General features: G+C 36.9%; 1 protein-coding gene across 1 annotated transcript in view; it reads right to left on the bottom strand.

Moving 5' to 3' along the window:
* LOC116722726 (cadherin-4-like) overlaps window positions 1-16,485 on the bottom strand; it is a 272,168-nt gene that overhangs the window by 74,295 nt on the left and 181,388 nt on the right. The window contains exon 4 of the mRNA XM_032566987.1: window positions 2,138-2,364. Coding sequence (XP_032422878.1) covers window positions 2,138-2,364 — 227 coding nt within the window. The remainder of the gene's footprint in view (window positions 1-2,137; window positions 2,365-16,485) is intronic.

Raw genomic sequence — 16,485 nt, forward strand, 5'->3', positions numbered from 1 at the left:
TAAGTGAGCTTTTCTCCCCTATCATGGAGCAAGTTTAATGAAACCTTGCTCCCCAGAGTCTTATTCACACTTTGGCAGAAAGAAAATGGGGGGGGGGGGGGGGGAGGGAGGGGGCAAGTTAAGGAATGGTGTGTGTGCACTTACTGAAACCATTATCAGAGATGGTTGACAAACAGCACAGATAGGCTGGATTTAGATCAGGATTTCTAACAGCAGCTTTTTGGATTTAGTGATTTAAAGGTTGTGTTATTTCCATTTAATCCAGCACAGATAGAGAGCATATGCTTTGGCATGCAGCCTCGCAAAGCTCAAACCCATAGGCTCGCAAATATAAGACATTTTATGCCCAAAACAAAAGGACAAACACACACGGAACATACACAGAATTAAAAATTAAATGCAAAATTAGCATAATTCATACTTGATCCAGCATAAGCTCCCACAATAAAATAACATCCTCACATACATACCAAACACACTTGCTTAGGCACACCAATGCTATGTGAACAGAAATCAGTGAGTGTGAAATGGATGCGGACCCACAGCCCTGGTGCCGTCAGCCTTAGCCAGCTGGCGATGGTCCCAGCTCTTCCCCTCCACAGCACTGCCTCCCCAAAACCCTGCATGCTTTGATATCAGCCAGCCTCTGGCTACCGAGACATCTGGAAGTTATTATTCAACAGAGCGCGCCACAAAGCGGCATTTCCATAATGAAACATCACGTTTTGTTTCAGTGCCCTGCGTTTTCCTCCTGAATACATGCCGCTTACAACTTGTAGCATACCTGGGACTGCTGACCACACGTCTTGCTCCTCCGTCATTCGTCTGTCTATTCAAGTACTATTCATGGACTCACTGGGAAATAAAGCAAAATAGCCACTCATTTGACCTTTAATACTTTAACACTAAGGCTCATACCATGCGGTGAATCATTTGAATTGCCTGAATTACAAAATTATGTAGATAAAGGCCAGGCTATTGAGCGTATGAAAAGCATATTCATACTTACAATAATAAATCGTTTGTTGGCTAAGGTCCCACTCTCTATTTGTCTCTTTGATTCAAGGGCTGATTTTGTGTCACTGATTCAATTTTCTCACAACTACCAAGGAAACACATACAAAACTGTGTCTTCTATGTGTTCTACTTTTTAGGGGATTTAAATACACAGCCTAGGAATCTCAATGCCGCTGAAAAATTCTTGTGAGACTAATGAAAGCCCCAGACAGTTGCTTCGTTTAAAGCAAACTTTGTTTTGTGATTTAAAAATGTGTTAATTATCCCTTAAGACTTGCAGCATTAGAAAATTACTTTTTTAAAAGTAAAAATAATTTGTTGGTAATTTTTTCTGATGAACACAGATCAACTTGGAGTTCTAGCTACATGTGGAATATTATTATCAATTTTCACAAGTTGGTAGTAGTATTCCAACTACTAGGAAAATGATAAGTTTTATAAACAATTTGCTGCAGTTTTAAGTCTTTGTATATCCTACATTATTCTATAAATATCCTATGTTGTTTGTAAAAAAAAGTTTTTTATGTGACATAAACAGCAAGATAGGAAACTGTGTGAGAGGTTTAGGTATTATATAATTATAACTTATATTGCACTTTTGCCTCATTTAGACCTGATCTGGTGAAGAACCTATTGATCCTGGGAAGATGTTGCACCAAGTAAGTGAACACAGTCTCTTAATTATTTGTGTTTTCATTGCTTTAATCTGATTAAGGCTCGTGTTGGTATCGACTATCTGATTTGGCCGTGTGCTTCTGTATTTCATGGGGACAGCTTAGCTCAGACTGCTCAGTCTTTGCCTGACCTCTGACTGCTTTTAAATAGAAACGAAAGAGCCAAGAACCCCTGGGGTGCATAGGCGCCGGATGTTTTCCAATAACAGCTTATGGCTAAGGGAAACATTCTCTCCCCCATGTGGCAGTGCGATTTTATCACTTTTAACCGTCTGCCATTGCTGCTACTCTCACCCACTCTCTCTCTAGTTCTCAAATCCCCAAGGAGTTTTGACCTGATTCTGGGCTGTTAGTATCACCAGGCCACTGGAGGAAATGTGATAGAAAAAGAGACCTTTGAGATGATAATTGAAACTTGAAGCGTGATATTTCTGTGTGTAACTCACCTCATTTTCATTTTGCCCTGATGACGACAGGTCAATCAGGGTCAGTTGAACCACAGTCTCCCAGACATTTGTGTGAGGGCCACGCGCTGTCACTTTAAACTGAACTGTCTCATCCAAGCTGGCTCCCTGTCCCTTGGCAAAGATGGATCCATCTGTCCGGACGTTGAAGACCGGGTCGGTGCTCTGGAAAACCACGGCCTCATTCCCCATGCAGTCGTCAAACTTCACTGTGGACAGAATGATTTAAAAGAGTTTCATATGAAAACCATCAAGGCAATGACAGTTGTAAAATAAAAATGGCACATATTTTGTCTGGTTGGAATGCAGATGAAATTGCTGCAAAAAAAACCCCGAAAACCAAAAAGCAACAACCAAACATACTCAGTGAGAGGCAAACACCTGAGTACTAGTAAAAATTGCATTACATTAAAAGTTTCCATTAAGTCAAACCATTTCAAAAATTTGTCCTGTGTTTTGCTAGTTGGAATTACATGAAGAAACAAATAACATACATGCAGTGAACCCCCACCTATGTGCAGTTCTGTATTCACAGATTAACCTATTTGCATTTTTAATGTAGAACATGAATCAAAATTAATTGTGGGAAATCCACCTTTTTGCAACCTTTTTTTGAAAAGCATATCTAACATACTTGAAAAAAAAAAAAAACCTATGGAAGCTAAACATATCTAGCCGCGATGCTATTTAATATACTATTGGATGGCATTTGCAACGCAGCAAATCAAGAAGTGCTATTTATTTTTCTTGGCCCTGATTGGCCTGAAGAGCAGAATTAAGGAAGACTGCTGATAGCTTCTGTGGAAGGATTTAGACCGTTTCTAATGTTCATATTAATGTATATTAAGGTCTATTTGGTGTTTTGAACTATTAAACTATGTACTTACAGGTGTTTTTAAAGTGGGTCTCAAGTAATTGTGAATATTAACCATTTGGGTGTGGCTGTGATTCCTAACCCCCATTGGGAGTTAAACTGTATACAGATTGTGCTTTCTCAGTATTATTGTAAATAGATTGGGAAATTTGTCTTAGAAAACTTGGCTTCCATCAGCCACTTCCACATTAATTAACAACTGATGTGCAAAAAGTCTTAAATTGAATAACACTTATAATTTGAACATTTTTTTGAGAGGGGGTGGAAGATGAGAGAACCTACACTACACAATATTTTGTTTTATCCTATCAATAGTAGCTTTCTAATTGGCATCTCCACTCATTAAAACTTTTAACAAGGGTCATTTTACCAATGGGACATTATTTAGCACTTCTATAACAATTGACAAGATTAGAGCATACAGGGAGGATTTCTCTTTCCACAGTTTCTGTAGATCAGCCAGACTCTTGGGTCCTCTCATGCTTTCTGTTCTTTAGCTCAGTCCACAGGTTTTCAACAGGATTTATGTCTGGAAACTGAAAGAGGAGGGGGAGTTTGTGTCTGGTGGACCATTTCTCAGATATTTGGCAATATACTTCAAATAATTATCCTGGTGAAAGTCCCAGAGATGACTCATTTTCAGTTGTGTGGGAAAGTCTGACAAATTTTTGCATAAAATGTATTTCAGATGTCTTATGGCACCATGGACTTTAGCAAAGTTCTCAGGATCTTTGAAAAAGAAACTGGTCCACAACATCACAGATCACTCAGCATACCTAACAGTGTCAGAAAACAAACAAACAATACTAAGCTTTGGCACAAAAACAGTATCACATATAAAAAAAAAACAAACAAAAAAACACCTTACACAAAGTGAAAGAAGGTGTTGGCAGCATCATGCTTTTCTTTCTTTTTCCTTCTTTTTCTTCAGTTGACACTAAGATAAGTCAAGGTGAATGTCAGCATCAGATATTTGCATTGAGATAAACTGAAAAATAACCAAGTAAAAAGGAAACTAATATTTCATATTGCTCAAGTCAGATTTTAAAACTAATTTTGTCAACAACACAAAAAAAAATCAGTAAATGTGTATGTTCAGTTGAACTGACTGACAAGCTAAATGATTTATATGTGGAGTATTTAAATGACGTATTATGATTTCAATCACATCACAAACTTCTAAGAGTCATTGTATTCACTGTTTAATATTTTGTATAAACAATTGATGTCCCCATGATGACACTCATGATCCAAAACTGAGGTTGAGAGTTTCTTTTTCTTCCCTTTGCTGACCTTCTCACTTTGTTTAGTGACAAGATGCTTGGTTCTCATCCAGGTTTGTTCACCAATTTTCCAGTTGTTTAAAAGTTTAAATAACTGCTTTGACTGTAGAAATGGGCAAGATTACCAGAGATGCCGATAAATGTGGAGGAAGCTACAAGTTCCTTGATAGTTGCTGGTCATTTACACTTCTTCTCCATTTTGAACTTTTGCCATTTTTCAGATATAAAAATAAGTCATCTCCTACAGTTGACGGTGTCAACTGTCATTTTGTAACCCTTTTGACATCACTTTGATAAAAAAAGATGTAATTCTATACTTCTGTAAGAAGATTCTGATAAGTATTATAAATCAGCAGGAAGTTTCTTGCTTATTGTTATTTGATCAGATGTTATAATATCTCACATATGAAAGAGAAACACAATCAATGTCATATAACATCTTTAGAAAAATAAGATACAGTTAAAATATATGTTGGATACTTAAGCATTTGTAGGATTATTCATCTAAAAAAAACTACATTCTTAAGATAAATCATTTCTGTAGGAAGCAATGAAAATTATACGGAGCAATATGATCATCAAGGTACTTTATCTCCTATGAAAATCTAAAATGTTTTTAGACAGGGAGACAGGTATTTTCTATTTGACCTTCCATTCTCATTTACTTCTCCCTTGTGGCACCTGCAGCCTTCTACTCCTCTCTTGAGGATTACAATGTCTAGACAACATATTGTAGGAACCCTGGGCTGAAAGACACAATTCACCTCTATATCTTCTCTTTCTCCCCTCCTACGCCTCTACACAGCTGAAACAAGGTTCCAATTACAGAAAGTGACTGTGAGTAAATCTGTCTTTTTGGACCTAAAGAAGACTGTGATCATGTCAGAACCCTCCAGATGTCCAGGCAGCCACTCTAAACTCTGTCAGATGGCACATCCTTTCCCTGAAAGCCTCTATCGACTGTAGTAGGTGCTATACAAGTGTGCTCTCCTAGACAGGTTTAGATAGGACATAAGAGATAGACTGCATTAACAAAAGCAGCACAAAAGCTTTTGTTTTTTCATAGGATTCTGTTTCTGTTTGTATTGCTGAGCAGGTTCACCCCAAACAAACCTCTAACTTGCCAGTTTCTGTTTGTCTCATTTGCTTTTCTTTTTGTCAAATCCAATTTTATTTCTCCCCCTTTCATTATATTTGCAGATTTTCAAAGATTAGATTTGGAAGGTAGAGTTGACAATAACAAACACACCATTTGGCAAACATGTTTGTACACAAATGGAGTTTTGGAAGGCTGCCTGAATATATTAACAATAGGGAGAAGTAAAAATGCAATCTCAAAGTGTTGATGCATACCTAAGTTGTGGTAGGCATATAAAAAAATACTAAACTACAAGTAAAATCACACACAAACACACATATAAGACAGGCCTGTAGTAGTATGTTGCCCTTTCTCTCCCTGTCCACCAATTACTGTTTCTTCTTTTTTCTAAGCTAGGCACACAGCCAACAGTGCAGCACTATTGCAGCTATGACTGCTAGAGGCCTGCAGGCTGAGTCTACACACATAGGGAATAGCTAATTTAGAGGTCAAACTAAGATGTGAATTCCTTAGTCTTCATTTTTTCCTGAAACATCACAAAACAACACACACAAAAAAGAAAATGTATGTATTAACTAAAATCCTTGTGGCATTAGGGTGGCTAGAAAGTTGAAATTAAAAATACATTTTTGTGTTTAATTCTCCTGCAGTTTGAAGAGATGGGGTCAGTTAGACCCCACAATTTTTTTACTCTGTGCAGGGTCCGGCGGGGTCGCACAGAAAATGTGAAAAATTTATATTCAGTTCTTGAAATCAATTATCAATTGGATTAATGTTTCAACATCAAATGGGTCACACACATGACTTTGTCCTAACCATTCCTTGAGGCTCTGGTAGCCTCAAAAATGCTTCCCATTATTTTATTTTTTTTTTAGCAGTTTTTGAGTTCCTTTTGAAGACAGGCAATCCCTTTGCTACCCGGTGAAGATGTTAGTTATCTATCACATGTAGCTTTTTGAAAGTAGCCATAGAAGTTAGATTTTATAATAATAATAATAAATAATGAGAACAAGAAGAAAACAAATACAATATACTACAACAGATTGAAGCAAAATACAGTAAAAATTAATGTAAATACAGAGCATATAGTCCCAAACAGGTGAGTTTTGAGTCTTGATTTGAAAAGAAGAGAGACAATTTTGCGGATGTTTCAGAGTAGAAAGTTCCAGAGTTTGGGGGCAGAACAAGTGAAAGAGATGTCTTAGAGCATTTGCAGTTGTGTTATACTCATACCAATTTCGAATGATGGATTGAAGTGCTCCAGGCAATGTTCAAAACTTGCAATGCATTTTATCACCTAACCCTGCTTTAAACTTCTTTATAGCGATATCCCTGACCTGTCTGGTATTTTACTTTGTCTTTGTGATTTTATTTTATTTTTTTTTAACCAAAGTTATATAAAATACCTCAAAGACCTTCTAAGAATAGCTGCATTCATACTGTGTTCAAGTTTCATACCAGCAGAGATCTGCAACTGGTTGAAGTGGATTTTATCCAATGGTATACAAGTAAAATGGACAGAATTCAGTGTGCAATTTTGTAGTTTTATTTGCAAAAATAAATAAAAAATAAAAAATCCCAGGGCAATTATGCAGTCTTTTCAAAAGTACCCCTTACTTTGTGTTGGTCTGTTTTATAAAATACCAATATAATACATTAAAGTTTGTGGTCATAATGTGAAAAAATATAGAAAATAACAGGTATCAATATTTTTTTTACAACACATTATAACATTCATAATTTTCAAATGAAATATTGTCTCCTCTCACTCATTGCAATAAACCAAAACAAGTTTGTCTAGAAAATTGGATCCTGCACAGTCACATGATCATATTCCAGCCTGAAATTGTTTATACTGGTTTATCTATCATAACATAAACCTAAACATATTGAAGCTTACACACTGTGCTATCCCATTTCTAGATGGAATAAGATGGATGAATGAGACCTGAAAGCTGTTTATGACCAGAAAATAATCAAAAACATACCTAAAGATGGGATCACTCTTTTGAAGATGTTTACCGTAATTCAATTTATTTATCCGTTTTTAAAAAAGTATTGCATAACATAAATATGATGAAGTTCAGCATTAAACATTTTTTTTGCATTTTATCTAAAATGGCAAGCACAACACATTTGTAAACAAGCAGCTCTTTCAAGACAAATCTGTGAAAGCCTAACTGAATAAGTCAATAAAAACCAAAGCAAGATGTAACTGTAGGTGGTAAGTGTAATCACTCTCCGTTTGTGTGCGTAGGCATTTATTTTCGGTGATTGCCTGCATGTCTTAACAGTGACAAGCTGAACTAACTGCACCAATACCCACACACAAATGGAGTGACAGGCTGCGCCATAGAGTACCCAGAGGGTCTTCTTCCTGCACCAATTAAAGAAAAAGACAGTGCCAACTTAGCTCGTCCAACAACACACACATACACGCACATACCCCCACAAACACTAACACAGAGACCTCCAATAGATCTTCTTTCACTCAGTTGGGTCAATACTGCTATAAGAGAGATTATAAAAATCGGCCAACAACAAAGCAATGAAGCCCAACGGCGCAGTGCTGCACATTAACAAGTTGTCTAAAGCAGTGGGCCCTGGGTGTGCATTGATCTGGCAAATAAGACAGACACCCAAGTGTGCCAAACAGCTAGCCAAGCACTTCTCCATTGTCTAGTCAATGAGAACAGTCACCCTCTGAAATGTGGAAAATTCTACAAGTACAGGGTGCCACAGTAAGAGAATAAAGTCTATAATTTCTTCATCATGATTGTTGCCAAAGCTGTAAAATAAGTTTTTGTGATGCTTGAATGATATTCTAAATTAAAGCCCAACTTCATTTTTTTTTCCCACCTCTCTAATTAAAGCGCTCCTGATCTCACAACAAGGGAAGGACAAGGAGGAGAGGAACGAAGAGACGTGACCTTCTTGCGATGTTCTTTGGACAGCCTGAAAGGAAGTGGCTGACAAGTGTTGAAAAGGAAGTGAGAAAAGAAAAGAGTCACAAGAGAGGGAAAGTTGAGGAGTGACAGGAAGAAGAAGGTGAGAGGAGAGAGGGGCGGGTGGGCCGAAAGGGAGATAGTTGAGAGGACGGAGAGCTTGCGGAGGTGGCAATCAGAGAGAGTGCGATGATAAGAAAGAACATTAAAGACGAAGAAAGAAATAAAAAGAGATTGTGGGCAGATTGTGGTTGCAAAAGAAATATCTCCCGAGGCAGCACTGTTTATAGCGGCAGTCGTTCGGATTGTTCAAAGAGCGCTGGACTGAATGCATCAGATGTCACTCTCCCCTACAAAACAGAGAAGGAAACACTTTTATGGGCACTGGATCAACCTAATATCTGTTACAATCAGGCTCATTGTGAGCAAGAGGAGGATGATGTGGGAGGAGGAGAAAGCTGATGAAGGCGAGGAGGTGAGGTGGAGGTGGTGGCTGGGGAAGGCTGCGGATGGAGGCCTGGCATCGGGCTCCTGGCTCAGTGAACTGGCTCTCTCTCACACATCCACATTGGAATGGATGGGATGCTCAGATGGCTGTTTAAACAGGTTAATTGGGCTGGCCTCCCGAGAGATCGGGACAGATGGATGGAACGATAGAATGAGAGAGGAGAGGAAGAGAGAGCAAAAGAGCAGCAAAGGGAGAGTGACGGAGCTCTGAGAGAACTGGAGGGGAGGAAAAAAACGAGGGTCGGAAGCAGCGACGGACAGAGAGAGACGAGTGTGGCCACTGATCACAGGCACCACAGGGAGTGTGCAGTCTAATCAGAGCAGTGTGGAGCTGTGCAGCGAGCTCGGCCCTCAGCAACAGACTACACAGAGCCAGGTCCGCTGTCCACCACTGATAGACTATGAAGGGGGAACAAATTTGTGATGGAAGGCTGTTTACTGCCATATTAGGAGCCCATTGGGGAGTACGATTCACTGAAGCCAATCATAAAGAGGTGCTCATCTCTCAGTCCTTCCAAAAAACATTTAAAAAAGGATGATGGTGGTCATCAGCTCTAACAGAAAAACATACTCCCAGTGTAGAAACAGACGAGCACAAAAACTACTTTTAAACTACAAATAAATGCTTTCATTTATTTCACTCTAGTATTATAAATAATAACGCTAGTAGTTGTACATTGCAAAAAATCCAGTTTTTGTTGTTTTTCTTTTTTCCTTTAATACATTAAATCATTTATTACATTTTTATCCACTAATCCACCTAATTGTCTCATGTTTATTGCTGGTACTGTTTGTAACTGTAATGCATTTTAATTTATTTTAAGGTTATTTCAGGACAGCAATGTTAGCTGTTGTTTGTTTTCCAATAAATATAACTATGAAAAAATTAAGACAAAGCATGAACCAGACACTAGGTTCTTTCAAACTTTGAATTATTTTCAATTACAAAGAACAAGAAACACATCAAAGCAAACTACACCACAAAAAAAAAAAAAAAATTATATGTTACACTTAGATTAAAGCTATTATTCAGTCAAATTTGTACACCTGCTTCAGAGCAATGTTTGAAGTCTGCTTGAGCTGGTTAGATTATCAGACTGTTTTATGGTTTTAGTTGTTTTTTTTCTATGTCCAAATACAATTGGAAGGTTCACAGAATTACAGGCTGCAGCAATGATTGTTAAATACAAAGTAACAACAAAATCTAAATGAGATTTTTGAACACATTGCTCTTTTCTTTACTCAGAGGCAAAAAAGGGTTCTCTTAGCAAAAAATAAATTATATTAAAACAAGAACTTCTGAGGAAACACGTCAGGCAAGCAAATAAATGCTCAATACGTGTGAAAATGAGAAAAACACCTTCCTCTTAAAAACATTAAATATATTCTGTGAACTCATCATATTCTGAATGTAATTATGAAACAAACCTCTACAACTCCGCAGCGTTGTTTGTACAATATGCTCAGTACTGCTGAGGCAGAGTGTACATCTTAAAGAAAACCCAGCAATGTCTGTGTCCTGAAAATGGATGGACCGCCGTGTCTTATGTAAAATTAAATAGCTTTACTCTGTGTTTTGTTTGGCTGAACATCAATACACTTTACTTCACCGCTCCACTGTCAAAAAATCCAAAGTGTCAGCATAAAATATTAGAATCTTGGTCTGCTGTTTCTGCATTAAACTTTAACTCAGCCAAGAATTTGATACAAGAATGGACCCAAGGCAAACATAATTTATTTGTTGTGTGGATGCCCAGAGTAAATGTTGAGTCATGCAAACATATACAGAAGCGATAAAACTTCACAAAGTATTTGTTTATTGTAAATATACCAGTAATCAAAATAACATCTCTATAAAATGAAAAAGAATTGTGATATTTAGACTGTTGTTTTTAATGTGCTCTGTGGTTACATCTCAGAATAGGTGTGATTATTGTTTTAATTAAGAGTTATTCACTTTAAATAGTGCTGGACACTTTAATTTGCAAGGATTAAGTGATATCAAAAAAGTTAGCAGGAATTCTGCCATTATCCTAATTAAGATGAGTCTACAAGTCACACTTAGTGGGTGAGGAGAAAACTCATCTAAAGTTAATCACGAGGCTCCCCTGACCCATTTAGCCTTTTAGAAACTAATGTGAGGTTTGTTGGCTCATCAAGGGTCTCCTTCCTTGAGTTGTGGAAGTTTAGTTTAGTTATTAAATGAGTTTAACTGGTGGATTTTTGAATTGAAAATTTATTTTGTACCACAAATTTATGCTTAAATATTTTATTTATGTGTTTTTTGTACATCTAAAGGACCATGAATTTTCTTTGAGGAACATCTAGCATTTAGGTATGAGATGGATTGAGACACTCTTTGACTTGGCTATGCTTTGATCTAAAACCATTTCACTGTAGTTCAGGTTGTATGTTTAGGGTTGCTTCCTTCCTTGACCCTTTATAGTCTTTTACAGCATCTGATTTCTGATTGCTTCGAGGATTGCCCTGTATCTAGTTTAAGCATTTTACCTGCCAGCCCTGGCCAGATTACATGTCCATACTGACAAAAGAAATCCCTCAGCATAATGTTTTACTGTTAGTATGGCATGTTCAGGATGTCACATATTATATTTTGTATGCCAAAACGTTCCCCTTTTGGCTCACCTGACCCTGGCACCTTTTTCCACAAGTTTGCTGTGTCTATTTTCTGGGTTGTTGCAAACTTTCAATAGGACTTTTATAGCTTTCTATCAATAATGGCTTTCTACTGTATTTGCCATTCTTTTATAAAGGTCAAATTTATGGGACTGTAAACAGATTCTCCCATCTGAGCTGCAGATCTTCTCAAGTCCTCCAGAGTTGCCATAAGCCTCTCACCTCCCTGCTTGGCTTGTCAGTTTAGGTACAGTTCAGCTAAACTATTTTCACTTTCAGTTGATGGGTTGAATATGGCTTTGTGAGAAGCAATATTCTCACTAAGAAAAAAGTGAGGCTGGTTGATTCGCTTTAATCTTCGGAAAAGTTCAAGGGGTATAAACACTTTAGCAGTGCACTTTCATACTGAAATCATATTTGCCTCCATGTTTTTTTTAACATCCCATTTCCTTTCTTCAAGTTCAAACTGACTGCTAAAGGATAGACATAAGAAAAGTATGGCTGACACAAAGTTAAAGAGAGTGAAAGGAAAAGTCCAAAAGGAACTGGAGAGTTTCTTTTAGTGGTTATTAAGTAAGAAGGCTGAGGAAGAAAAAGAGATCTGGCTGCATAAAACCACTCCCAGAGAGAGAAAAGTCACTGTTGTGAAAAAAAAGAATCTTAAGTTTCTTTGCCGTAGTCATGTCTTCTATACTGGATGTCGAGTGAAGTTGTGAAGGAGCATCCAAATGCACACAGACACATAGTTAACACAGCCAAAAGCTATTTACACAGCAAACCACAACCTATTTCCTTACACTCTTTCCCTCACACCAGACATTTGGCCTTTTACCCTTCCATTCTGTGGTTGTGGTTCAGTGCGTTTTCTGGATCAATAACCTACAAATTCAATGATGGATTTGATACATACAGTATAGATTACAGTTCCCTAGAGCCTTGGCCCAGATTCTGTATCACTGTGTACTACTGCAACACCTAAAGCCCTGCAGCAAGAGATCTGATACAGTCTGACCACGAGGACTGAGCTCAGCAGGAGGAGGAGGATTGCGGCAGGCAGAGTTGAGAATGTGTATGTTTGTGTAAAAAGGCCTGGCGTCTGCAAGACTGTTCATGGCTTACAAGAATGAAAGATGATGTTAAATGAGGCTGGGGGTAGGGAGACAGACCAATGAGGGCTTGTGACTGTCTTGCTGTTGGGATTCTACAACTTGCCTTTCCGCTTTTTTGTATTTTTTTATGGTGTATAAATACAAAACTCATGCAGCCATTTTTGGATGGAAACATATTCTACCAGAAACTAGAGGTCTGTTAATGCCTTATAAATATGTCTGACTCATCACTAAACCAATGTTCACTTTGCCTAATACCTACATTTTTGGAGTATTTTTAATCAGGAAAAAAAAAAAAAATTCTCCACCACTGCTAATGTTTTCTACGGGTTCTATATACATAGTAGGGATGACATGTTTGCTTACCACTGAATAGTTATGCTTTACAAGACTTTGCACAAATTTGTGAAATGCAAATATATCTACAAGCGATTTGTTTGATCATCTGCCAGCAAGATTGATTAAACTCAACATCTTAGCTTTTTGATTTTTTTTTTGCTTGCATCATTTCCTTTCACTGAAATGTAACATTACATTTTAGAACCCCTTCTCTCTGTCTGTAGAATTGCTCATCCTAATCAAAAAAAAGTGAACAGGTTTGTTTTGCAAAGCTTTTTTAAGAAAAAGTCCATTTTTATTTGCCCACTACATGAACTGAGTCTAGATCTCAAAACATGATCATAAAACTGAAAGATTACATATTTAATTTAGCTTCTCAGACTCAGCTCTGTTAGGGATAGAATGATGCTTGTCTAGTTGTGGAGAGCATGAATTATTTGCCAAAACACATCTTAAGATTTTATGTTGATGTTTCTGCAGCCTATAGAGACATTCAGTCTTTTGTTGAAGTTTAATGCCGTTCATTTACATCTTTATGCCAATGATATGCAGCTTTATGTTTCTGTTTAGCCAGTAGAAGATCCTCATTATGAGGTTCAGAGGGTTTTTCAAGCATTGAATGTCATTCAACTTTCCTCGCCTAAATTTCAAAAAGATGGAGACATTTAATATGTTCTTTGATGTTTATTTCATTATGTGTTAAAGTAGAAAAAAAATAGATTTTTTTAGGCAACTTATTAAAAGTATTTTACGTATTTCATTTAAAAACATTTACATAATTCTTTCAATACATTAAACAGTTTACATCCTAACATGAACTACTTCCTCAAAATGTGTTTTCTCTCTACCTCACATGGAAGAGTTAAATTACTAAAATAAATTTATATAATTTTCTGTGTGTATTTAGTATTTAGAAGATGTGAAATAAATTTAAAAAATACCTATGAAGGAAGCTAAAGGAAAGCTTATCTATATAGGAGGAAGAGTTTGATAGACACAAACATTTTCAGTATGTTTATGAATAACTGAACTAAATAATCAGGCAAATCAACAAACTGCATGCCTGCTTTTTTACACACCCCCCCCCAAAAAAAAAAAAATGAAGGCTGTTTTTTGTTTTTTCCACCTTACACGTCAGCATTTCGGAACCTGAACTCACAACAACCATTTAAAGGTCACTTTTGTAGCTTAAAATAAAAAGAGAGTTACTCTTTTTTAAATTAGTTTTATCTTCCTCTCCTCGCTCCTTTCTTTTTTGGGTTTTGCCCCAGATATACAAAAAAGGATGGAAATTAAATTAAAATCAAGTGCATCAAGTATAATATTGGAGTGTTTTACAAACCTAGTCATAATGGCAGCTTATCCTGATGTGACTGTGATTTTGCACATATGATCCACTGAAATCAATCATCTTAACAGTTTACCAACTGGCCCTTTGGCATGAACTAATCTTACATTCCTAATCTAAGAGCACACATTTCCAATTTAAAAGCAAGATTCCTTATGTATTTAAGTGTCCTCTGTCCAAGACCAAGTATTACATTCATGCTGAATAATATCTGTTATAAAGTCTTTCAATCTCAGTGCAGAAACAGAAGTTTGGGACAATGCGAATCATAGTTGTGAACAAGCATAATTTTTAAAAGAGTGAAAGCAGTATTTTGAGAATTTATTGATATAAATCCGGCTCTTATGTTGAATATTTGTTCTTGGATTCTGAAAGTAGGATTCTTCCATACAATCTGGTCACTTAAAAGTCAGAATCTGGACTTTGTTTTTGTTTTTCATCCTTTCGAAACTGAGATATGTCAGCATACTCTATATGATCTCTTACCCAGCCTCAGTTCACAACCCCAAACCTTACATCACTCTATGTGCTTTGTCAGAGAAGACAGGAGAACAAATGCAGATGTGCCAGAGAAAAAAAATACATCGTAGTACATAAAAAACAAAGAATTTAACAGCTTTTATTCGAGCATTTGCCTGCAAGCATCAAATATACTTGTAAAAAAAAAGAAATCATTTTCATATTGTTTTCTCAACCAAGGAAGCAAACAGCACAAAATTGCTTTCTTCAACTGCTGGAGGAAATACAGGCTGTATTTCTCAAATCTAATCAACATCTCTCCATCAAAACTTTAACAAAAGCTTCTATTTTCCAATTTTAGAGGTCAGAGCATAGACCAGAGCTCTCCCTCTAGCCTTTAAACCGTAGAAAAAAAAGTAGATGTAATTACACATTCTGAGTGGAGGATAAGAAAACTGGTTTTCAGTAGTATGGGTATTTATTACTTCTTTTTTTCTTCTGAAAGACAGCAATCAGACTACAATCCCAGAAAACTACAAGCTGTTAGTGAAACTGGCAATTAATGTGTCTGATGTCTCAGAAGGTTGTTAAACTACATGTAAATGGCTAAATAAGTGGTGCAACTCCAAGAAAAATACAAAGGTCAGGCATGTACAGAAGTGAGAATTTATTGTTGCCTGTCATTTTGACTGATGGGGTTAAACAAATCTGTTGTGATCTATTTACCTGTTTTTTGATGATAATAAACAAACATTCCATTACATTTATTTTCATGCATTTTATTTAACATTTAAGCTGAACAGGTATTTCACAACATCTAGAAGATTGATGGTTGATGTGAGTTATATGTCTTCTATTGAGGTGACATAGAAATGTGTCTCTGCAATAGAAGAAATAAAAAAAATGGACAGACAAAATTCTCATGGATATCTCTTAATATTGAATAGAATGGAATAAAATAGAAAATAAACCCTCTTTATTATCCTGCAAAGGGGAAATTCAGGTGTAACAGCAGTAGCACATATATAGGGTAACACAAAAAGTTGTTTAAGTATTAAAATCCTGCGGCAGTGGCTAGGTTGCAATGGTTTGGAACCGTAGTGGCAACAGACACGCTCCAAAGCCTCCTGTCTATAGTTGTTCAATGAGCTGTCAGCTCCTGAATTGCAAGATGCATTTAGTTTGGTGTCTAGATCTGAGATCATACTCAGATGCTCTGAAGGGAAGAGTTATTTGATTGATTTAGAAACCTTTGCAATGTACTCCATACATAATGATGAACATGTCTGCAGAACTCCATGAGTGAGTGCGATGCCACAGAACTTGGTGTCTTGAAAGGCCTTGCAGAATTTTTTTCTCCACCTTAGCAGGCCCATTTATTAAGTCTTTCAGGCTGGCCACAGTCATGCTCACAATGGAGGAGATGTTGTCATCTTCTCTTTGGAAGATAAAGTTCATGTGGTTCACAATGTCCAATTGTCACTCAACGAATGAGTGAGACCAGTTACTGTTTAAGTTTGAAAGTGTTTTTGATGCACTCAGCTACCAGACAGTTTTTCACAGCTTCCTCCTCCCCAACTCCTACTTATAGGTGACCAATTAGTTCATCAACTTGTTAGTATATCCATTCAGATTATGAGAAAATGAGGAATTTGTCTTGAGAAATGCATACAAACGGAACACTCGACAATGAAGTCTTAAGTGTCTGCAGACAGTGTGTACAGAGTTTG

The sequence above is a fragment of the Xiphophorus hellerii genome, chromosome 1 (assembly GCF_003331165.1).
Source record: "Xiphophorus hellerii strain 12219 chromosome 1, Xiphophorus_hellerii-4.1, whole genome shotgun sequence".
Lineage (NCBI taxonomy): Eukaryota > Metazoa > Chordata > Actinopteri > Cyprinodontiformes > Poeciliidae > Xiphophorus > Xiphophorus hellerii.